Below are 23656 nucleotides of genomic sequence, written 5' to 3' on the forward strand. Positions count from 1 at the left end.
CAGGGAAATCATCTAAAGAAAACCTGACCCATTCCCAAAGATAATCAGCATGTTATTTTCGTCAAAAATCAAATACTTTTTTTTACAATTTTGTATATTAGCCAGATAAATAATCATCCTAGAGGTTCTAAAGGATACCGCTGCTGATTATTGATTACTTATCTGGTGGTTAACAGTATCGTGTTCCTAGGATTGAATATCGCCTGACTTCAATAAAATATAATATCTGTGTCCATACTAATATTATAAATGTGAAAGTAACTCTGTCTGTTACCTCTGCACGCTTAAACCGCTGAACGGATTTAGATGAGATTTGGTGAGGAGATAGTTTGAGTCCCGGGGAAGGACATAGGCATATACTTTTTTTTTTATTTACCTCTCTAGGATGCAAAATGGGGAGCGACGATTTGTGGGCTATAGATAATGTTATATAAATTTCGCGCGGGTAAAGCCGCAGGTTCAGCTAGTTTAATATAAAGGTGAAAGTATGGACTTTGTTTGACCACAATCAACACACACAGTGGTTGTCTTACAACGGATAATAGCCGGAATAACTGGAAATATTAGAGCACAATATTGTACGTAATCCTTCGGTCTCATTATTCGATGGGATGAAAACCTAATAAGTATTTTTGGGATGACCTGGGTTTTGAACCCAGGTCCTCGTGATCTGCTGCCATATGTGACCAGACAAACGATGTCTGTTATCGATAACATAATATATAAGATAACAATATTTTTATGCAAACTATAACAAGATTACTTTAGAAATTAAAAAAATGGAATTTTCAAAATATCGTAAATCAATAAATTGATAATCGTAAAGATAAATAACTTGATAGTAACGCGAAATACCATTGTAAACTTACACGTTTTTATTTCCGCCTAACAATGTAGATTAAAATCATTAGTATAGTCATTCCTGTATGTATTGGTGAGCCCGTGTTTCATTTCCGTCATTACGTCATTTTATTTCCGATCATTTTACCTGAGTCATTTCCAGAAAAATGATTTCATTAGATTCCACGAAAAAAATATAAGGGTACAGGGAACGAGATTAAATATAATTACTAAAATCTGAAATGTTTGGAGTTGACATTCAAAATCTGTGATCTGTGAATTCGTGATAGGCAAGAGCTCATTTCATTCGGCCAATTATCTGAACTACAAATTAATTATTATTTAAGACCAGCTACCTATCTCGGGCTCGGCCTTGTACTAGTTATGCGAGTAAATTTGAATTAATTAATTTTAACTACAAATAATACAACTCCATAAAATAAAATAAAGAAATGAAAATTTATAAAATTTAAATTAGTGTCTTTGTTAAAGTTCATATATTTAAAGCCTATTAAAAGATAAAGAAACACGACAGAGAAATGGAAAATATGGTGGCTATTGGCGGTCCTATTAACATTTATTTAAAATGACAGCCTTCATTTGATTTTAATTTTATATTTGTTTTTAATTATTTATTTTTTTAACAATTTACTCCTTAAACATGTGTAATATAAACATCCTATGTACATACTAAATAATATTATAAATGCGAAAGTGTCTTTATTTGTTCTTTTTCAAGTCTTAAATTCTTAGCGTAAAATATGCTGAGAATTTAATTTTGCATACACTTTTTCAGGAATACAGAAACGGGCAACTAACATGACATGTTCTTAGTTGCAGATTTATTTTAAAATACTTAAAATACTCTTATTTAAAGATAAATACAGTTTTAATGTCTGAAGCGTTAAACCAAAGTAGTATGAAGATACTAAGGATTATAAAAATATTCAAAATATACTAATCGAGATCATTTAACTAACAGACTCGATATATTTATTTTTTCATAGAATATAATATGGATCCAATATAATAGAATTAATTTAATGGTGTGAGTATCCGGATTTCATTGTCATTCCTTTCAGTTGTCATTGATGTGACATTGACAGTTTAAAAGTGAATCAGTGATCGATCATTGAAAATTTTGTTGCAATACAAAACGAAATTACTTTCGACTCGATCTATAATTCTTCTCCATATCAACAAGGTTATTTAAACAGATGATAAAACATTGTACAACGTCACCGACCTTGAGAGAAATTAACCAATGTTTAAATTTGAATCGTGGAACTAACAAAAATGTCGAAAATCAAGAAGTTAACTGGCTCATTTCGCTATACACAGTGGGACCCTTGTCTAATTATTTCACAGATAGTGGCAATGCAGTTTGTAATGTATCTCACACTCAGTCTTTTGATAGCTTTAATGCAGGATTTGACGTCTTCAACGCGAACTTTAGACCATTTGTTCGAATATCATGTAAGTTTTTAAGAGGGCTTGTATTCATAATGTTTATATTACATATGAACACTTGAATGTATGTGAATTACGCTAAACACGGTGATGATGGCCTAATCCTCACCACCTAAACAACTATGGTCGCCATGGCTATTCAACTGAGATTAACTGCGCACGAGAGCATAGTGCACCAGAGTGTGACGCAAATAAAAGTAATACCGCTAAATAGCAATACTTAATAATGCGATAGTGCAGTTGGAAGGGTGAGTGAGTCAGTATTGCTACAGGTACAAGGGATATAACATCTTAATTCCCCCAGGTAATATTTTTTACACTGCCAATATTTTTGAGCAATGGCGAAAACTTACCTACAGATGATATTTGTTAACCACCTAGCTTCCATTTCCATTTCATTTCCAATAAATAAATTAAAGATTATATTTCATTATATTTGACAGTAGTCTATAATTATTGTGGATTTATTGACTAAATAGTTGCTGTTAAGTTAAATTTAGTTTTTGCAGTCTTTTTGTTGATTTCTGTTTATTTAGGTATCACTCTATTTTCACTAATTTTATTGCTAAACATAAATACTTTTTATTGATGTGTTCCAGTGAGATGGATGTTAGTCAGTATATATCCAGGCACGAGGGACATAGCATAATTAAACAAGTTATACTATCTGAGACAGTTAGACACTATACAATCAAAGCTATGACTACTACAAAAATTATGTTTCAATATTGAAAGAGTCTTCAAAACTATGCCCTAATCGATAGGAAGCCTTTAACCAGCAACGGGACATTTACCAGCTGTTACTGTACTTATTTAAGTCCAGTGGTGTCTTGTCTTTGAAAACAAATATTGTGAATCTGTCTTAACATAAATTTGTTCTAGGAAATACATGTGAAAGACAATGAAGGCAGATCAATTATATTGGCATTTGTATTGAATGCATTAGTAGGTGCAATGGTACTGTGGACTTTAGTGGGGAGGACGAAGTTGTGCTTGGATTTTAGGTGAGACTAATAATGGTAATGACTTCCTAACTGGTTTTGGTCATGATAAGTGTGTGCAAACATGGAGCTACTCATTATTACCTAACTCATACTATATAGACGGCAAGACCAATATAACCGGAGTGATTACAAGTGCAAGAGTCATCCCTGACGTTTAAGTGCTTTCTGTGATATGGGAGTATTAACACAGCCATTCCCAAATTTTGGGAAGTTAAAATATTGAATTAGTTAACTTTTTATTCCTACTAATGCCAATATTAAGTGCGATTTATACTCTGTGTGATTCATAATATTATATCAATCTGATGATAAAGTTAAAAAAAAAAATTACACATATGGATATGACCCCATGATGGAAAGTGGTGACCACATCATTGTTGTCATCAAAATGTGTGTACAGTTTAACTGCAGGAACAAGAGATATAACATCTTAGTTCCCATGGTTTGTGGCATATATGCATTGTGAGGAATGATAATATTTATTACTTTGACAGTCTATGGGCAGTGGTGATCACTTATGAGTGGCTGGTTATGGCTATTATTAGCACATAACATAAACATAATCAGCCTGTAAATTTCCCACTGCTGGGCTAAGGCCTCCTCTCCCGTTGAGGAGAAGGTATGGAGCATATTCCACCACGCTGCTCCAATGCGGGTTGGTGGAATATACATGTGGCAGAATTTCATTGAAATTAGACACATGCAGGTTTCCTCACGATGTTTTATAAATTATAAACAATATATATAACAATTATATACCGATACAATTATAAACACAAATTAAGCACATGAAATTCAGTGGTACCTGCCTGGGTTTGAACCCAAAATCATCGGTTAAGATGCACGCGTTCTAACCACTGGGCCATCTCGGCTCTATTAGCACACCTTTCTACAAATAAACTAAAAAAAAATGTTGGAAAAAATTATGTGCACATGGGAGCTTGAACACCCACTTTTCTTTCAATGCAAACATTCATTGTAAATGTTTTGATGTAGTAAAATATTGTAAGGAAGCAATTATAAAGTATCATGTATAAAATTCTGGACCTATTTGCCCAGCTGTGGGATAATTTGGGGACTTGTATCTGTGATAAAAAGTTAAATGTAACTGGTATGTATATTTATTTTCAGTTGCACCTTCTACAGTATTCACTTACTGTTCTGCTGGGTGTACAACGGCAGTTTCCCCACGACTTTCTCCTGGTGGGCGCTCAACATAGCGTGTGCGGCGATAACATGCGTGGCAGGAGAGTTTCTCTGTCTCCGAACAGAGCTTCAAGCGATACCCCTCAGTAATATTGGTGCTAAAGTTGATTTATGAAAATTACCATATACTGCAATTTTTACTTAAAAACATGGTGTAGTGAAGTTTATGATGTTATTAACTCAAGATGATATTCTCTAGGAAACAAATGGCTTTGATATGCCTTAGTTTGAGCTGTGAATTGTGATGTTTAAAGAATTAAGACCTCCCTACACACATCAGTTAACAAGTCAGTCATTATTCAATAAGACTTGTTGTTAAAACTTTAGGACTGTATTCTATTAGAAGATATACAAATGGATCAATTTAAAGTGGAAGTAATCAAGATCTATCACCATGTATGTATCAGTTTCTCAATACCGGGATAATTTTTAAACAGTAATTTCTCCCTTTCTGACATATGCGATTTTACATTCGAGAGAAGAGGACAGCATAGTATGCTCTCTGTTTCTTTTAGAGATAACTGGAAGAGAACACCCTTTGGCATTGTGTCTTTTGCATAATGCAAATGAATATATCAATAAATTGTTATATAATAACTATAAAATCCGTAAATGTCAACTTCCATTAACTGTCAGTGTATTTTGGCAATTATTTATTTAAAAAAAAAAACATTTATTTTTTAATCCATCCTGTACTGTTAACTGTTTATATTTAAACTATCCCTAGTCGTGATCAAATGACAGACGACAGGAATGCATTTTTTTAGCGGCCGGACGTCAGTTTAAAGTCTATTCCATGAAACGAGCTCACAAAGAGAAATTGCCGCTGTGCGCTCGTTTATGTGCGTGACCTTCATTAGCGAAATCATTTCTTAGAATTTATTTCCCTAGGAGGTCGACTTGTGGAATGGACTATAAACAAACTTTCTTGTAAAAACCACTTTTAGGACGACAATTTTCCTTGTTCACTAACATACATGACTGATGTGTGGTAGGATCCATAAGTCGATGTGGTTACAGAACCAATAAACAATTTTGTACTTAGCGTAATGGCCTCGTTTTTTAGTATTGAAATTAAGGTTGTGTAAAAATAGTTCAATAAATCATAATATCAATGTTTTATAATAATTATTGAATGTTGCCAGTACTAATTTGTTCTTACATAGTGGTAACATATTTATTTATTGATTTTTTATTGACTAATTCTGTTATAGATCTTAATTTGAGTTTCGATTGCTACAACAGATAAATTAAGAGACTTATAAAAAAAAATTGGCACCAATATGTAAATATTTTCGATTATTTATATATCTTAGATATATTGACGCACTTAAAAAAAAAACAAATAAACTAAATTTATTATCGAAGTGTGCGTGACAGCTACGTTTGACACTCGGCAAATGTCTTACAACTTTACCAGTGTGCTTGTTCAGTACACCAACCGGGGCCAACCGTTGACCATTAGTTTTTTCGACGCATTCTCAGCTCTAAGAGTCTACCTAGACATATAAATAATTTAAGTTCAATATGTCGTTAAAATATGTTTGTTTGAATATCATATCGTTCAAGGTTAGTAGCTGTAAACGAGTAGTTCAAGGTCGAATTATATTGCTACGGTATAACTTTACTGACGCAAATATTTTATTTCGTAAATGCTGTTCTCCTGGCTTATATTTGGTTAATATTGTTGTTGTATTTAGAATATCGATGTCCTTTCGCGGATCTTTTCTTGGCTTAGCGTTTACGTCTAATTGTTGGTTGTAGGAGTCAAATGAGGCAATTATTGGCAACGTGGCTATATTTAGGCGACGTGTTTGTATTGATTACGAATACATCGAATATTTGGTCAAATATAGCAATACGAAGAAAACCGATCCGATAGTGCCTTTAATAATCGTTAAAAATACGTACGGCTTTACGAGCATCTTGGCAATTGTCGTTAAATTCGCATCGTTGATTGGTAGTTGTGCGGGCGCGGGGGACGAGGCAGTATCCTTGAAATCTTGATTGGTAGATTCAGTCGACCCTTGTCTCGCCCCATTTGCCGTTAGTGTTCATAGATTAGATATTTGTTCCGAATTTGTTCTTTTGCTTTATTAGGTAGCTGGGTCACTTGATAGTATACGGTAACCACCATTCAGCCATTAGCTCTGTTAGAAATAGTATAGCTCTAAGAAATTGTAACGATCCCTTACATCATCAATTCAGGACAGGACTGAGTTATGTACCTTGTACTTGTAGCTGAACTGGTTCACTCATCCTCCAAACTTATACACGACAATACTAAAAATTGCTGTTTGAAGGTAGAATACGTCATGAGTAGGTGTTACCTATGTAGACGGACTTCCATAAAGCCCTGCCAGTTAAAAATTCTAGTGAAAAAGTTTATAAAGTAAGCAGCCTAAGTAAAAGTAAAATAAATCTAGGTAAATAACTACTGGTCTAAAATGGAAATTCTCTTTGCTCAAAGGTGTAGATTCAACCAAGCTCTAGAGTTATTGTCGTTTCCAATCACAACGATAGTTCAACAGGGGGGTGAATAGAAATGAAGGAACATTGATGTTATTATATAAAAATGAAAAAAATGTGATCAAAATTTTATCAAATTAATATTAAATTAAATTTGTTTTGACGAATTTCAAGAATAGATATAGAATTAAGTTTATTTATTTAAATAAGATTATTCAGATGAGCTCTGGTCGAGTTTGTATACAAATAAATGTTGATAAGTGAACACAGTTAAAGAATAATTCATTGATATTGTTTGTATATTTTTTTTAATAACTGCGTTTTCATTAATATTGGCTTCAATGAAAAAGGTTATACGTTGTTAATACGAAGTTTGCGTTTAATGTAACTCTTTAATTTGTTGTTTGTTAATAAAATGTATATTGTTATGTAACAAAATGTAAATAATATGAAATTAAAATCTTTTTTGATAATTCTGTTTATTTCGTATGCTATTCATATTGCTTTCAGTGGAAACTTGATTGATTTGTGTTTTATGTTATTTTTGTTTTATATTACAGTGTTTTTAAAATTGTTTGTTTCCCAAATAAATAAATAAAATAAAATTAAATATTTATCTTGCGTGGGATCCTGGATGAGAAGGTGAAGATCCGGGAGCTTTAATTTTGTGAGAGATGCATATCCAGGATTCGATTGGTTGATGACGAAAGATAATTTCAGTGTTTTTTTTTTAATAAAACCCATATATGAATATAAAGATATATTTAAAAACAAATCAACAAGAACAGCAACATAACGTCGTATATCACAATATTTTAATACGGCTAGCGTTAAGCCAAGATTTGTACCTACACTATTATAGACATTACAGCGCCGTGCAGCAAAAGTATACACTGATTTATTTTGTTGTTATTTCCATCACGATTATGTAAAGAAATATAAAAAAAATAAGTAGTTTATATAAAACAAAACTGACTATGATATTAAGTGCGAATAATCTCAATACAAAGTAAATAATCAAATCATTTTACAAGCGAACCGCTCACATTTATTAAAGTACACTTGTCAATTTGTTATAAAATAAAAACGGGTATTTGACATAATTTTGTGTAACATTTTAAAATAGTTTATAATTGTAAGTTTAGTACAGGTAACAAGGTTTACACATTTTGTTAGATAAACTGCTTGATTACAAAAACTATAACAATTATCCTTTTAATATACAAACAAGCTGTAATTTCTTACCCGTTTTTAAGTGCGGATCAAATCATGCAACTGTATTTTATAGCGGTTCCATATTCAATATATCTAACAATTCAAATTTGTTTTCATGTTTTGCCGACCGTACGTAAATCCAACCATACACGTCAGTATAAATTAAAAATATTCTAAATTACTGATTAATGTTAAATACAATTCTATATATTAATATTAAAAAAAAACATTTCTATACAGTACTGATAATAATAATCGCGATTCATTATGTCCTAGTACATTTATATGTGATTGTGCACTAGCGTCTTAAATATTATGAGGTGCTTGTCTTTATCTATAGTCTATATATATATATAATTTCGATATAACTATTTACTTTATAAAAATACGTCTTAATGTATTTAGGCTTTTCAAATTATATAAAAAAGCTACACGAAAAGCATTCTTATTGCTTAGATAATACGATTCGATTATAATTTCGGTACCAATAAATCTTTTACATTAATCTAAGTCGCAGTTTCATCCACTTACCATCTGCTGTTTCGATATGGGTGAGTGGGCCAGTGTAATCTTCGGATTTATGCCTTAGGTATTTTTATAGATAGTATCTGGCTCACTCACCATTTATCAATAAAAACAGTAATTTTATTTTATTGTGAAATAATCGAAAAATTGGATGGTACCATATAGCATTTACCACAAATCATAAGCATAACAAAATTATATATATTTTCACACATAAATTCATTGGATTTCAATGTAACTAGCTATTTTAATACAAATCAAATAATAAATTTATTTTCCTGTTAATTCTCATAAGATAATTTCGTTAATAAAACAAACTTGGACGTGTATTCATTTTCAACGGCAGTGTGTGTAATCTTTTGAAATAAAAAAAAAAAATACAAATTTAAGCATTACTATGTTACGGTTGAATAGATGCTTATACGATAGATGCTCGTAAGTAAAATTATAAACTTAACATTTACCTATATGTCAATTTCGTTTAGGGAGTGTTTAAGTTAAACAGTGCTGTCTTCTTCTATCAAATGTTAAAACAATGCTGTCTGAAAGAGATATCAGTGTTTAACTAAACACCCGCTAAACAGCGTTAATGCGGTCGCTAAAATTTAAACTAACTTGTATCTGTCTAAAGAAGATTATCTCCTAAAATCCATTCCAAGTGGTCGATGCGCGTGGTTCACTAACCATTAGCGAATCCAGCATGTGAGACAATCTCAAGAAATGATTTGGTTGATGGATATCACGAGCATTAAGAAATGAACGCATAAGGGTAATTTCCTTTGGGAGCTCGTTTCGTGGAATGGAGTTTAGTGTTACTGGTTCTATATAAATTGGTCAATAAAATTATATTTTGTAATTGGTGTAACGTTTATTTTATCCAGTCTATAAACTAATTTGAAAGGACTAAAGAATTTGCCATCTAGGGTTAGGTAAAGTAAATAGTTATGTGGTATAATCTTATGTATACCCACGCACTTTCAAAACAAATTAAAGAATTCGTTTATCGATTAAAACAATTACCTAATAAAAAAATTAATAAAAAAAAAAAACAATTTAGATAAATTCTAAAAGATCTAAAATTATTTAACTTTCATTTGAATGGTCATTAGTCGTTCGCAGCTCATACCGCAATAGGCGACCAATGAACGTTCACTATTTTATCACGTTAGTTAATATCACTTCATTCTTTATATTAAATATTTTTATAGCAACACTAAGTCCCTTCAAATATTGTAAATAATATTAAAAAATCTGTGCCCGGTTGGGTACAATTAAAAGCCATTCAATTTGAATTGATAATTTAATGAGTCTATTTAAATTTACTTGACCAGTTTTGTTCTAGTTATTATATTTAAATCGGTTTTATTATAAATTTTAATAAATAATATATATCAACAGGAAACAATATAATTAATTTCTTACCTACCGCAGAAGCAAGTCTTCTTATGGTAAAATTCAACTATACTGCTATGGCTATACTTGTGATATACCTTTTCTCCTTTCCGCTATCAGTCATATTATCGCGGAGAACAAGTCAACAAGTTTATATAGCAAATAAAATTATTGCTTAGAATGGAATCAATAGGAAGACGATTGAAGTTTACGATTTAACGATAAAAATTATTGCTATTAGCTTATTTTAACATCCTTGCTGTCAAGTTTGACATTTAAACTGACATTTCATTTTGACATATGTCGCCGTCAACAATCGTAAGGACCGTTAGTTTATAATACATTGGCGAAATAATCTGTGCCCTGTGGCACAACTAAAAGCCATTAAACTAAGAATTGAATTGAATTAGTTTGTAATAAAAAATACAGAAAAGCCATTAAACTAAGAATTGAAACAATACAGAAGACGTCCGATCGTTTATAATCATGGTTCATATTATTTTTAGTCCGTTAACAATCAGTCTAGATTATAAACTAACAGTTCTTACAAATATCCGGTAAAATTTTATGTAGATATATTAACTGTTGAAACTAGCAACTATTTAAAAAACATATTACGATGATTTCAAACAAACTTATTTTGTTTTTAATACTTAATTAGGAAATATTATATGAGGTAGCTACTTGTTCTTTGATATATTTGAAGCGAATATCGTTCTTTAATCATAGTCGTTAGACTCTTAAATTGTATGATTATTGTTAAAAAATATACGTACCACATGAAATGAGTTCTAATTTTGAAATTATTATACATTTAAATAGCAATACAGATACTAGCTTGCAAAAAAACCTCAAACTTAATTGTTAAAATCAGGGGCGGATTTGATACCTTGACTGCCCTATGCCTCTGGGAGTTTGTTGCTTCCTATACCCTATAATACACGAATTTTGATGTAATATATAAGATATTCGAATTTTAGCCACTTATTGCTGCGAGGTGCTACGGACACATTTTTGAGTGTTTAAATATGAGTTAACAAGGGACGAACACCCTTCATCCCTAAATTAAACCACTAGACTCACTTGGCCTGTAGGGACATCCGCCCCTGGTTGAAATATAAATAAATATTTTTTTTAATCACTAAAGACAATATAATGCCTTACCAATGAAGGTTGTTTAGCGGGTTCATTTAAACGTTTATCTCGCTCTAACATTATTGTTTTGAAATTTGGAAGACAAAGACAGAGTTGAACTTGTCGCCCCCTAAACATAATTCATAGGTAAAGCAGATTATGTACAATAATTAATAATCTGTCAACTTAATATAGTAATCATATTTGTTATTAACTAAAAAAATATATCTTTAGCGTTTTCAGCTGGATTTGTAAATAAAATTGGTAATATAACATTTTATATTTTACGTAATAAATATTAAAAAAAAAGAAACTATTTTATTTATAAAACGAGACAGAAGCGAGTTGACACTATAGTTTCGCGACATGCCGTCTCGCTTTATCTTTTAATCATTCATTTATCGTATTGTAACTGTTTAATTATTCGCGGTAAAGCATGAGAAACACCTCCTTTTGACAAAAAAATAGTAATTATAGAACTATTCGCTCATTGGTTAAATTACGTGCATTAGTGAGTGACGCTCGTACTTACAAGGTGTCTTAGTGTGCGTGAGATGGCTAATATAAGAATAGAGACAGCAAAAAAATACAAATTAGATTGTATCACGTAGATACTTTAACGCTGATACGCACAGATGGAACAGATATATAATCTAGAAACGAATTTTAAGCCTTGTCATTAGATCCAAAAATAAATTTGAATTTCGAACATAGTTTCGCTATTTTTTTTAATATACTAGTAAAATTTATGGTTGTTTGATTGTGATTGCATGACGTGCGAATAGAGAAAAGATTTAATAGCTTAATGGTAGCTTTTTTGTGCTATCTCTCTCGCACTATTCGAATCTGTTACACGTGCGTGACTATGTGTTTGTTTTTATTGTTTGTTATTGCTGGAGTTATTGTCATTTGTTGTGAATTAGTCGTCAAAGAGAGAATTAAATTTTATCGTCTTGACGCATAATAAATTTTACTTAAAATGTAAAATAATATATTGACGAGGAGATCGTGTAACTATGTACATTGTAATACAACATTGATCTGTCTACATATCTTTTAAAGTAAGACTAACTTTTTTTGCTGTCTGTACTGACGTTAGTACGTTAAGCCATTTAATAATCTTTCGTTTATCGACACGATTTCTTGTAACACAATCTGAACGTTATAATCAAAATAATATAAATACGATTTAACGATTACGTGTTATTAATATAAATTATATTAATAATCATTAATACATCATTGATACCGACCTTGAGCATACTTTGTGAATAATGAATTAGTCTAATCAATATAAAATCTTTACCGTTTACATTCAGACAGTTTTAGTCGAACCTGATGAAATCCAGCTCGACAGAGAACAGGAGGCGTTATGTACGCTAACACAAGTACACTATATAACATACTCCTGTAATCCGATGGGTATTCAAACCGCAACGACGACGATTCGAAATGACTTTTTCATTTGGTAGCATTAATAACAAGAGCAATATTCGAATCCAAAGTAATAATAATAATAAATATTGGACAACATCACATACATCACTCTGATCCCAATGTAAGTAGCTAAAGCACTTGTGTTATGGAAAATCAGAAGTAACGAAGGTACCACAAACGCCCAGACCCAAGACAGCAATGAAAACTAATGAAATTTTTCTACATCGACTCGGCCACGAAACCGGTGTACACACTACTCGACCACGGAGATCGTCAAAGTGTCATTATTTTTGTAATAAGATGCTGAAATTCCCTTTTATATATAAAGCGACTTATTCCACTTTGCTCAAGGACCGGTACTGTTAATAATCGACTAAACAATAGCATTATAATTTAGGCGTTTATGATTAATGGTAAACATATTACGGTGAGTTTTCGTCCACCTCTTTTATAACGGAGTCCGATTCCCACCTCGCTCTCTCCGCTAGTAATTCTTGAAATTTCTGTTGAGTTTACAAAAAAAAAAAAATACATTTACTATAATTTAATTGAGCAATATATATCTTATGATCACAGTTTCCGATGAGAAATAAATTTGAAATTACACTTTAAAAACATTTGTATTTACTTAGATTAAGCATAAATCTTAAAAATTATATAGTATATTAAAATTTAAACAAAAAATAGTTCCAATTAAAATATGCAACAAGTTAATTTTGGAAAATTTCGATAAACTTAACAAATGTACCATTAAATCTTACGAGTCGAAATAAAATTCAAAATCGATGTTTTCCATTGAGATAATGACGGAATAATAAAATAAAAATAATTTTGTTGATTTAAAACTGGCGCCCAACATGGGTCAGGTATCAAACTGTCTGTATCTCATAATTTATAGTTATTTCAAATGCAGTTAGGATAGACTTTTTGGAAATGCATTTGTCTGTTATTTAAAAAAAAAATAGTAGAATGTATAGTGCATAGAATTCTTGAAAGGCTCTATAAAATGTTATATAGATGATAAAAAAAAACCTTAATTATAAAAAAATAATTTGAATATCCTTTCGGGTTTTCTCGGCAGAAGCAACATTAATAAGATTAGTTAAGCAAACGAATTCTTCAATTTTTGATACAGATGTATCTTCCAATAGTACATCAGCTTCACCAATTGATTCTTATCTACTTCTTAACAATATTAATTTTGGTAAAATTCAAAACCAAAGGAAACCGAAAATAAATTAAACACGTTTTGCTAACGGTACTTCAGACTTCATACATCAATTATTCCAAAACGTGTTACCCGATATCACGTGGAACGAATATTGAATAGTATTAGACTAAAACGTACCTCCGGTTTATCGAGGATCACTATCCGGTTTTCGATCTTGGGCGCCAGGTCGCACGCGTTTTGCTCCAAGTCGTCGAGCGACGCGCGTCGGGTGAGCCTGTGGTGAGATAAAATTGGTCTGGGTGCGATCAAGCCAACCCATTATCAATTTCCGATAAAAAAAATAATACACTATTTTTCGTGCAAACGGTCGTATTTATCAATTCAGCTCAAAGTAAGTTCAAAGGCGGTTTTATTGCCTTAAATTTATTTTTGGATGAAGATTGAACGACAAAGGAACGTGCGTGGAATATTTCCACACACAATAGCTGTGTAGATCACATATATTCAGTAATGACGCATTTTGTAACCAATATAAATATACAAGACATCATCTACACACCAACCAGTCTAGTCGCCACGGTTTATACCTATTTAACATATTATTTTTTGTACTGACCACATAGTAATTAGTATTAAGTGACTTTTAAGGTGAATTACACACATACGACCTTTTGCATTTACATCGAAATGTATTTTTCTATACATCACATTTATCCTTCTCTACTTGTTGCTTTAATAAACTTTTTTTCAAATCGTAAGTCATAACTTTCTTTAAACTTAGAAGACGACCTATAAAGTTTAGTGATTTTCATGGCACGGACACACTGAAAATATCAAAACTGACATATTGTTTTTTTTTTTTTTTATTTAGGAGAAACCAGCAGACGATATTTATCTGCGTTCTTTGGTCATAGATATAGCACTGTAAAAATTATACGCCATTTCTTTTCATGCACTTTGAATCTGCCATAAGCTATGGCATTTATGATATAACATCGTACTTATATTTAAATTGACATATTCGTCTGTTAAATAGATCGTACTCCCTAAGGAGGCTTGTACAAAACCCGATCTATTTTTGATATGGATAAATATCTTCAACTTGACGAAAAATACGTGTTCATAACGGTATACTAATTCATTAGTGGGCGGGAGGCTTACCTAGGCGGTTTTTTAAAAGCTACCTACCGTTCTAATGGGGGTCTAGCTAATAAATAATAAATTAATTTGTATTTATTTCACCTGTGGTGCGTCGAGTGCGTAGATTCGACTACAGTCGAGGACGCTCTCCGTAATGGCGGTGGACCATCTAGTTCGCTTCCGTCCAACATCTTAACTAGACTGTGTCTGGAAACGATTTTAAACGAACTATACTTTAAAAATGAAACACAGATATACGATACTAGGGGCTTCTAAGGTCGACGAAGCTGTTATCGGAACTTTGGAAGCAAAATTAAAGTGCGTATATGTATATATTTATCATGATACAGGCGGACGAACGATTGGGTCACCCGATGGTAAGTGGTCACCACCGCCCATAGACAATGGCGCTGTAAGAAATACTAACCATTTACATCGCAAATGCTCCACCAACCTCGGGAACTAATGCCCCTAGTGCCTAGAAAACAACAATATTGCGTACGTAACAATACTGTTTGGCGGTAGAATATCTGATAAGTGAGTGGTACCTACTTGGGTAGGTACCACTTAGGCACTGGGTTACAAGCCCGTCTGGACAAAGTCCTACCAAATATTCGTACATACACGTAGTTAGGTGTAACAGTGTTGTATTATAAATAAAGATATATTAATTGAAGACTGTTCGTACACAAAATAGCTGAGCTATCAGCAAATCGCACGAAATACATAAATCTAAAGTTTGTTTAACTTAATTCCTTATTCGATCGGAATATACTGTGCGAAGTTGTTCATATACAGCGTGTTTCAATATACACAACATATATTATGTTCAAAATATTAACCTTCGGCTTAATGTAACAAGAGACTGTCTATGTTTGGACGGTCTGGACTTTCCCGTTCTCACGTTGATCGCTGCGAAGTGGTTCTGTATGGCCATTCCTATCTCAGGGCACATGTCCTCCGAAACCTGGAATCAAGAACAGATTATTTAAATATGGAGGTACCTATAATTTGAAGAACTACTCGTGAAAATAAAGGCTTCTCTCAAAAATCAACACCAACAGATTAATAAGTGCCGTATAATATTTGTTGTTGTGTGCAACATACGGGACATCTCATAGCGTCAGAATCGTTTTACGTCACACATATTATTTTTCAGATAATTTGTTTTTATTGGGTGTTTTTTGTAATGTACACGACATTATTATTACAGTAAAAGGTATTTTGCGTTGTCACAGCGTCTATATACTGGCAACATTATTTTGTACTTTTAGCATGTTTACTATTCTTTTCAGCTCCACATGCGTTAGAAAGAGAAAGGAATATTTTCAAGTTCAATAATCTTAACTAATACATTGTGGGTAATTAAAAATATAAACAGCTTACTACGCTGCTCGGGAATGGTTGGTTTGAAACACATTTCGCAGAATTTATTTTGAGACGTACAGAGAGATTTCTTTTACCTCCGAGCACTAAATAAATTATACACAAATAAGCAAAGAAAAAGACATTGAGTCTGGCTGAGTAACACGCAATCTTCTGTTAAGATTTTTACTCTAACCGCTAGGCCATTTGTACTCGATCTTTTTTTTTGTGTGTTTTATATGTTGGCGGACGAGCATATGGATCATATAATGGTAAGTGGTCACCACCGCCCATAGACAATGGCGCTGTCACAAATATTAACGATTCCTTATCGCCAATGCGCCACCAACCTTGGGAACTAAGATGTTATGTTACACTGGCTTACTCATCCTTCAAACCGGAACACAACAACAGAACTAATTTCAACTTCTGACACAATGTATTCCACCAACCCGCATTGGAGCAGCGTGGTGCAATATGATCCAAAAACTTCTCCTCCAAGGGAGAGGAGGCCTTAGCCCAGCAGTAGGAAATTTACAGGCTGTTAATGTACATCGTCCATGCGCCACCAACCTTGGTAACTAAGAGGTTATGTCCCTTGTGCCAGTAGTTACACTGGCTCACTCACCCTCAATCCGGAACACAATAATACTGATTACTATTGTTTGGCCGTAGAATATCTGAAGAGTGTGTGGTACCTACCCAGGGCTTGCACAAAGCCCTACCACCAAGTAAATTATTTCATTAGAACTGGAGTCTTTTCTCGAATAATATATTTTTATATTGTTTAATATCAAAGAAGGTTATTTGAACTTGACTCACCAACACTGGACATTGGGGTAGCATGGTGAAGCCATCATTGCCAGAGTGGAGGTACTGTTTCACAGCTAACCGGTATTTCTGGTCACGTTGAAGGTATTCATCACCGATCTTGACTACCTGTTCTGAGACTCTCTCGCCTGGTGGCTTTGAGGGATCGAAGGCGAACGACACTCCCGCCACCTGGAGCAGTTTATTATTATAGATGCATTTGATTATAAGTGGCGGTGGTTGTTAAATGTAAAATATACTACTTGAAAAAAATGCGGTTTTTGCTGAGAGAATAATTCCTGAACATGTTTATGGGCTAAATACGTGTTTGTATTCAAACCCTAAAGAATATTTATAACACGCTAAATTTATACATATTGTTTTGTTTTTGTAAAATTTTGATGTTTTGCAAGAACGCGTACCTCTGGCAGAAGTGTGTCTGACATTGAAGAGGCCCTGCCTCGACCTTACATGTATTTTGTATACGCTTATTGAGACATTAATATATAAACGGACTGCTAAACTTCTAGTTGGAAGTGGTCACCATCCTTCATAGACATTGGCCTCGTCAGAAATATTAATCCATCCCACAACACTAACGCGCCACCAATATGGGGAGACGATATGTCCCCTGTAATTACTGGCTCTCACCCTTGAAACCAGAATAACGATAGAAAGAAGAATATGACCCCCCCCCCCAAGTAAATAATATAAAGCTCAACAGCAGGAAAAAGTTTCATTACTATTTACCTGTGGAAACCTTCCTTCCAAGCTTGGGTACTTAGACACGGCATTCTCCAGTACCTTGAGGACAGTCTCACCGGTCGCCTCAACGACTACCAGAGGGTCTCGCATGGGGATGATGGTGGACAGGTCACGTAGAGTGAAGTCTCCCGCTGGATGAACCTAGTAACGAAAATTAGTTTGTTAACACCTGGAAAAAATGCTCACTTTAAGGAGAACATTTGAGTTTATTCCACGACGATACTCTTATGTAAAATACATTGAAGGTTTTCACGCGAGATGGATTATAAAGGCAAATGAAAGGATTGGAGCTTGTCCGGATTTTAACTTGACATCTTCGATTAAGTTCCACGAGATCCTTCCAATGGACCATCACAGTGTAACGTATTTAAACTAATAATTATTATTAATGACAAATGTAGGCTTAAAAAAAACAGTGTACCTGATCTGATCGGAATGTGCCAGAGTTGAGGATTAGCAGATCAGCACCGGTAGCAGCTAGGAGCACATCACAGACCCAGTTTCCAAGATTACATTCTTGACGGCGTACCACAGAAAATCTACCTTCCAAAGGTACGCAAAACTTGCCAAGTACTTCATCCATTTTTCCGTCTATCATAGCTGGAAGTAATTTAAAATCCCGATAATTCCTACTGCTACGCAAAAGATTTCTCTATTGAGGATTTAGAGCGTTTCGCATATCGATGCTCCACCGATGGATACGACAATGCAAGTTCTCTCACGATGTTTACGAAAAACAGAAGTTCAAAGTGGGACTTAGGCTAGGGCTTTGTGCAAGACCGTCTGGGAGGTACCACTCACTCATCAATATTCTACAGTCAATAGCAAAATTTTGTCTTGTTATCTCCCAGTTTTAAGGGTAAGCCAGTGTAATTGCAGGCACAAGTCATGACATCCTAGCTCTCAAGGTTGGTGGCGCATTGTAAGAAATGGTTGATATCAAGTCCCTTATGCCTTTAGTGAGCCGAGATGGCCCAGTGGTTAGAACGCGTGCATCTTAACCGATGATTTCGGGTTCAAACCCAGGCAGGCACCACTGAATTTTCATGTGCTTAATTTGTGTTTATAATTCATATCGTGCTCGGCGATGAAGGGAAACATCGTGAGGAAACCTGCATGTGTCTAATTTCAACGAAATTCTGCCACATGTGTATTCCACCAACCCGCATTGGAGCAGCGTGGTGGAATATGCTCCATACCTTCTCCTCAACGGGAGAGGAGGCCTTAGCCCAGCAGTGGGAAATTTACAGGCTGATTATGTTATGCCTTTAGTAACATCGGGCTCATTGATAAATCAGAACACAATAATACTATATGGTTGGTGTCCAGACGAGGCTGCTCAGAGCTCTACCACCAAGTAAATACAGTGGTTTCGATTTTGGCCACACTTATGGGTAAAATACGAACTCACCAGAATATTTTTCGACCTTCGCCTTTAAAACTGGATCCTCTTCATACGAGCTGGTCACATCGACATCGGCTATATCCACGCGAGTTGACTCCGTACCGAAGTTGATGGTAATCTTGCTGAATTGTCGGAAATCTGTACCACTTTTGACAACATATTTATTGTTTATCTGTGGAACAATAAAGTTGTCACTTACTTGACATATCAGTCAATTTCGCTGAAGCATACTGCGATTCCTAAATCATTTATAACAGTGCTTATTTCATTGATTTCAAAATAAACAAAGTACATTTAGAAAAACATGTCTAGCAGTGCAAAAAAAAACAATAAATATTTGTTAAGAAAACAATCAATATTATAAAAATATTTGTTGGAAATAATTGTAATCAATAAGATTTTGAGTATTAAATTATAATTTATAAAAATATGGGTAATTTATTTATTCCTTCTCTATACGGGGTGATCTAAAAAGTATTACGTTTTTATCAAGTTCTCAATCCGGGTTAATAGAGACTACCTGAGTTTGCGTACACTCTCACTAAAATATGTCAGTTTGTCTAATATCGATAATAGGGCGCTGTTCACTAAACTTACCTCTAGAACTTCATAGACATGGTCATGCCCCCCCAAAATGAGATCGATTTCCGTACAACCTTCGGCTAGTTTGATGTCGTTAGGGGTCCTCATATGCGTTAAAGCTATTACATATTCACAACCCTGGAACAAATTAAAGATATGAACCAAGATTACCAAAATTTTTTTTTATCTATAATTCATCTCATGCTCGGTGATGAAAGTAAACATCGCCAGGTTATCTGCCTACGTCGAATGACAATTTACGATACGACACGAGACCAGCGTGGTGGCATGTTCCAACTTTCCAAACCTTTCCTCCTTGAAATAAGTCATTAATATTTTCTAAGACAAATCTGCTTTGGTTTGGATTGGATTTAAAAAGTGTCTGCCAAACATTTAAGATTACAAACGTTATTATTTTAATATATTTATGTAAGATTTCAACTATATTTTTCTTAAATTGATAGATTGATGGATGGATATTATTCAAACGCGCCAGAACGGCTGAACGGATCTTAATGAAATTCAGCACAGAGATAGATGTCTGGAACAGCACATAGAGTTTTCATGCCTAGACTCGAACCCCTCTCCTTCCTCTCACGCGCGGGCGGAAGTTGGTATGGTTACCTCTTGTTTCAATTGCGACGCTAACTTCGTTCCTGCTTGAAGGAAATCTATGAATGTTACTTCGTCCGGGTTTATTGTCGCTAACGTTTCTAACCATTCCTGTAAAAACAAATTGTTGAAATAATGAGAATTAAGAACAATACAGTTAGAAAGCATTATGGAGAGATTTTAGAGCGAAGTATACATAGTATGTAATATTTGTATGGAACCTGTTTGTTTAATTTTTGTTTAGTTTTATATTTTAGTCAAAGTTTAATTGTGAATTAATCAAATAGTGAGAAAATGGTCACGGTTATATACAACGATACTATAAATACAATACTTAGCCAGCAAATGTTATTTACTTTGTCCAATATCTTTACGTCTCGCTGGAATTTGGGCAGAAGTGCCTGGGCGATTATAACATCAGTTTCAAAACTAAAATATTGCTGTTTTTCGGTTCAAAATGTGATAATCACAATATTAAAAAGGGACATAACGCCTGAGATCCATTGTTTGCGAAATATTAATGATGTAAGAAGTCGTTTCTTTTTCCTGCAGTGCAAATCTATGGCATTCATTACCATCAGCGGGCTAGACAAAATCACATATCGATTTTTCTTTGTTGTAAATTTACTTTATAGACAAGATCCTTTTTTTTAGAAATTTTACATGTATTATTAGTGTAGTGTTCCGGTTTGAAGGTTGAGTGAGCCAGTGTAGATACAGGCATTATGGACATACCGCCTTATTTCCCAAGGTTGGTGGCGCATTGGATGTTTGGAATAGTTAATATTTTAAGCAGCGCCATTGTCTATAGGTGATGGTGATACTTATCGTCAGGCCCATTTGCTCGTCCGTCTACCTGTATCATTCAAAAAATAATAATTGCGGTGTTCGACAATGCTTCGACCCTCTTTGTCTAGCCCAAAACTGACATGTTTCTTCTGTTCCCTAGCCAAATAAAAAAATACATTAAACAACTATTTGAATAGATTACCTGTTCCACTAAACCGATGAGACCGATTTTATGACCGTTGCAGAGTAATGCGTGTGTTATCTTCCCATCGCCCAACGGTCTACCCGTCTCGTTGTCTATCACGTTCGACATGAGCCATGGGAAGTTGCACTGGGAAACCAGGTTCGATAAGACGTCTAGTCCGAAATCTAGGAAAATTTGGAAAATTGGTAAATTTAAAAATTTTGGACAACAGAAGATAGATGGCTGGATATTCGATAAACTTTCATATACGTACCGAAGTCGTGATTTCCGAAAACTGCACAATGAGTACCAATTTCATTTAGAACTGGGACCATTTGCTCGCCTTTTGTGAAGGTGCTCACTGAAAATAAAAATACATATCTATTTAGTTCATAACTGTGATGATTTTATTTATCTAAACTAATATAATTGTGTGACAATAACTCTGCCTGTCTGTTACCCTTTTGGGGGGGGGGGGGGGGGGGGTTGTGATAAAAAGTTTTTTTTTAATGTAAAGAACACTATAAATAATATTAGAAAAAAGAATATTGGGGCATTGTAAGGAGTTACTAATATTGTCAAGTAATTTATTGTCATTAACTAATATTATAAATGCTAAATGGATGGCTGAACGAATCTAAATGAAACTTGAGACAGAGATAGATTACACGCTGGAATGTCATAGTTTACTGTTTATCCCAATAAATGATCCTAATGCTTTCAACCCCACCTCCCAAAACGGACGTAAGCTAATTATCATATAAACTTGAATTATTTAAATAAAAACAGTACAACATCGATCATCGCAAACGACCTTGAAACTACTACAAAGATTATGCCGATTACGGCCTACCTAGTAAATCAAACGAATGCGGCCTTCTTCACCGTCTAGACTGTGCCAGTGCTGTGTGTTTCGCTAGTTATTCGGTCACAAGCTGTTCGCATAATTTCAATAGTATGTTGCGGACAAACCTTCATAAAACTAGACTAGTTGTAGTATACTGTTGTTTGAATGGCGAGTGATCTTTTGGTACACTGTTCATTATTCATTTAACTAACTACAATCCCCACATACTTACACATGCTCGGCGAGAACGCATCACCACTAAATAAAACCAGAGGATTCAGATGTTGTAGGGCTTTTACTGCTGTGCTGAACCTTAATGCACCTCCCACTGGTTCAGTGTCTGTAAGAAACGTTTAGGGAATATATCAAGCTAGAATTATATAAATAAATAAATATTGGACAACGTCACATACATTACTCTGATCCCAATGTAAGTAGCTAAAGCACTTGTGTTATGGAAAATCAGAAGTAACGACGGTAACACAAACACCCAGACCCAAGACAACATAGAAAACTTATGAACTTTTTCTACATCGACTCGGCCGGGAATTGAACCCGGGACCTCGGAGTGGCGTACCCATGAAAACCGGTGTACACACTACTCGACTACGGAGGTCGTCATTATATACTAATATATAATATACTAAATTACTTTTTGGTAGGGCTTTGTGGAAGCCTGTCCGGGTAGGTTATATCAGTGTATCTACAGGAACAGGCATAACATCTTAGTTCACAAGATTGGCGGTGCGTAAGCGATGTAAGGAATGATTAAATTATCTTACAGCACCAAAGTATATGGTTAGTGGTGACACCTCACGATCAGGTGGCATTTGCCGGGCGTAAATCCACGTGATAAGAAACAGCCAATTTGTACCTACAGCACACTGAGTATCAAGCTATGAGACATTAGAGAATATAGTTCATGATACTGTGTCAAATTACCTGTGTTATGATACTAGTCACTGTGAGAGAAAGCCAGGCTGTCTTTTTAAAGTTAAAATGCAGATATTTAAAGAGAAGTTTTGTGCTTTTCCTCCCCCCTCTCCAATATTTTTTTCATTTTTACGGTTCCGTACTCAAACGGTAAAACGAGACCCTGTTACTAAGACTCCGCTGTCCGTCCGTCTGTCACAATCCTTCATCTCATGAACCATGATAGTTAGACAGTTAATTTTTTTGCCGTTTTACAGATTTTATACATATGGAACCCTTCATGGGTGAGTCCGTCTCGCACTTGGCCGGATTTTTTTACACGCCGAGCATAAAAAATTCAAAACACATGTACCTGACCAAA

The 23656-nt window shown here is 34.1% G+C and overlaps 2 protein-coding genes across 4 annotated transcripts in view; one reads left to right on the plus strand and one right to left on the minus strand.

Annotated features, from left to right (window-relative positions):
- The first annotated feature begins 1946 nt into the window (after positions 1-1946).
- Positions 1947-5159, plus strand: LOC113396476 (protein SYS1 homolog). The gene is made up of 3 exons (XM_026634419.2): positions 1947-2316; positions 3193-3314; positions 4446-5159. The coding sequence occupies exons 1-3, from the start codon at positions 2137-2139 to the stop codon at positions 4633-4635; spliced, it is 492 nt and encodes a 163-aa protein (XP_026490204.2). The 5' UTR covers positions 1947-2136; the 3' UTR covers positions 4636-5159.
- A 7344-nt stretch (positions 5160-12503) lies between these two features.
- LOC113391467 (snake venom 5'-nucleotidase) overlaps positions 12504-23656 on the minus strand; it is a 29381-nt gene continuing 18228 nt past the window's right edge. For 2 of the 3 annotated variants that reach the window (XM_064218979.1, XM_064218978.1), the window contains 13 exons: positions 22595-22702; positions 21790-21876; positions 21534-21700; positions 20555-20653; positions 19946-20068; positions 19355-19520; positions 18365-18543; positions 17929-18084; positions 17191-17370; positions 15846-15970; positions 15106-15210; positions 14041-14137; positions 12505-13195 (listed from right to left, as the gene is read on the minus strand). In XM_064218979.1, coding sequence (XP_064075049.1) covers positions 13115-13195; positions 14041-14137; positions 15106-15210; positions 15846-15970; positions 17191-17370; positions 17929-18084; positions 18365-18543; positions 19355-19520; positions 19946-20068; positions 20555-20653; positions 21534-21700; positions 21790-21876; positions 22595-22702 — 1673 coding nt within the window. In that variant the 3' untranslated portion in view covers positions 12505-13114. Of the gene's footprint in view, positions 13196-14040; positions 14138-15105; positions 15211-15845; positions 15971-17190; positions 17371-17928; positions 18085-18364; positions 18544-19354; positions 19521-19945; positions 20069-20554; positions 20654-21533; positions 21701-21789; positions 21877-22594; positions 22703-23656 lie in introns of all 3 variants that reach the window. The other variant, XM_064218977.1, reaches the window with a different exon arrangement.

The sequence above is a fragment of the Vanessa tameamea genome, chromosome 25 (genome assembly GCF_037043105.1).
Source record: "Vanessa tameamea isolate UH-Manoa-2023 chromosome 25, ilVanTame1 primary haplotype, whole genome shotgun sequence".
Taxonomy (NCBI): domain Eukaryota; kingdom Metazoa; phylum Arthropoda; class Insecta; order Lepidoptera; family Nymphalidae; genus Vanessa; species Vanessa tameamea.

Coding starts and splice junctions, on each gene's coding strand:
- LOC113396476 (XM_026634419.2), top strand. CDS start 2,137: ATGTCGAAAATCAAGAAGTTAACTGGCTCATTTCGCTATACACAGTGG. Junction 2,317..3,192: donor ACCATTTGTTCGAATATCAT/GTAAGTTTTTAA, acceptor AATTTGTTCTAG/GAAATACATGTGAAAGACAA. Junction 3,315..4,445: donor AAGTTGTGCTTGGATTTTAG/GTGAGACTAATA, acceptor ATTTATTTTCAG/TTGCACCTTCTACAGTATTC.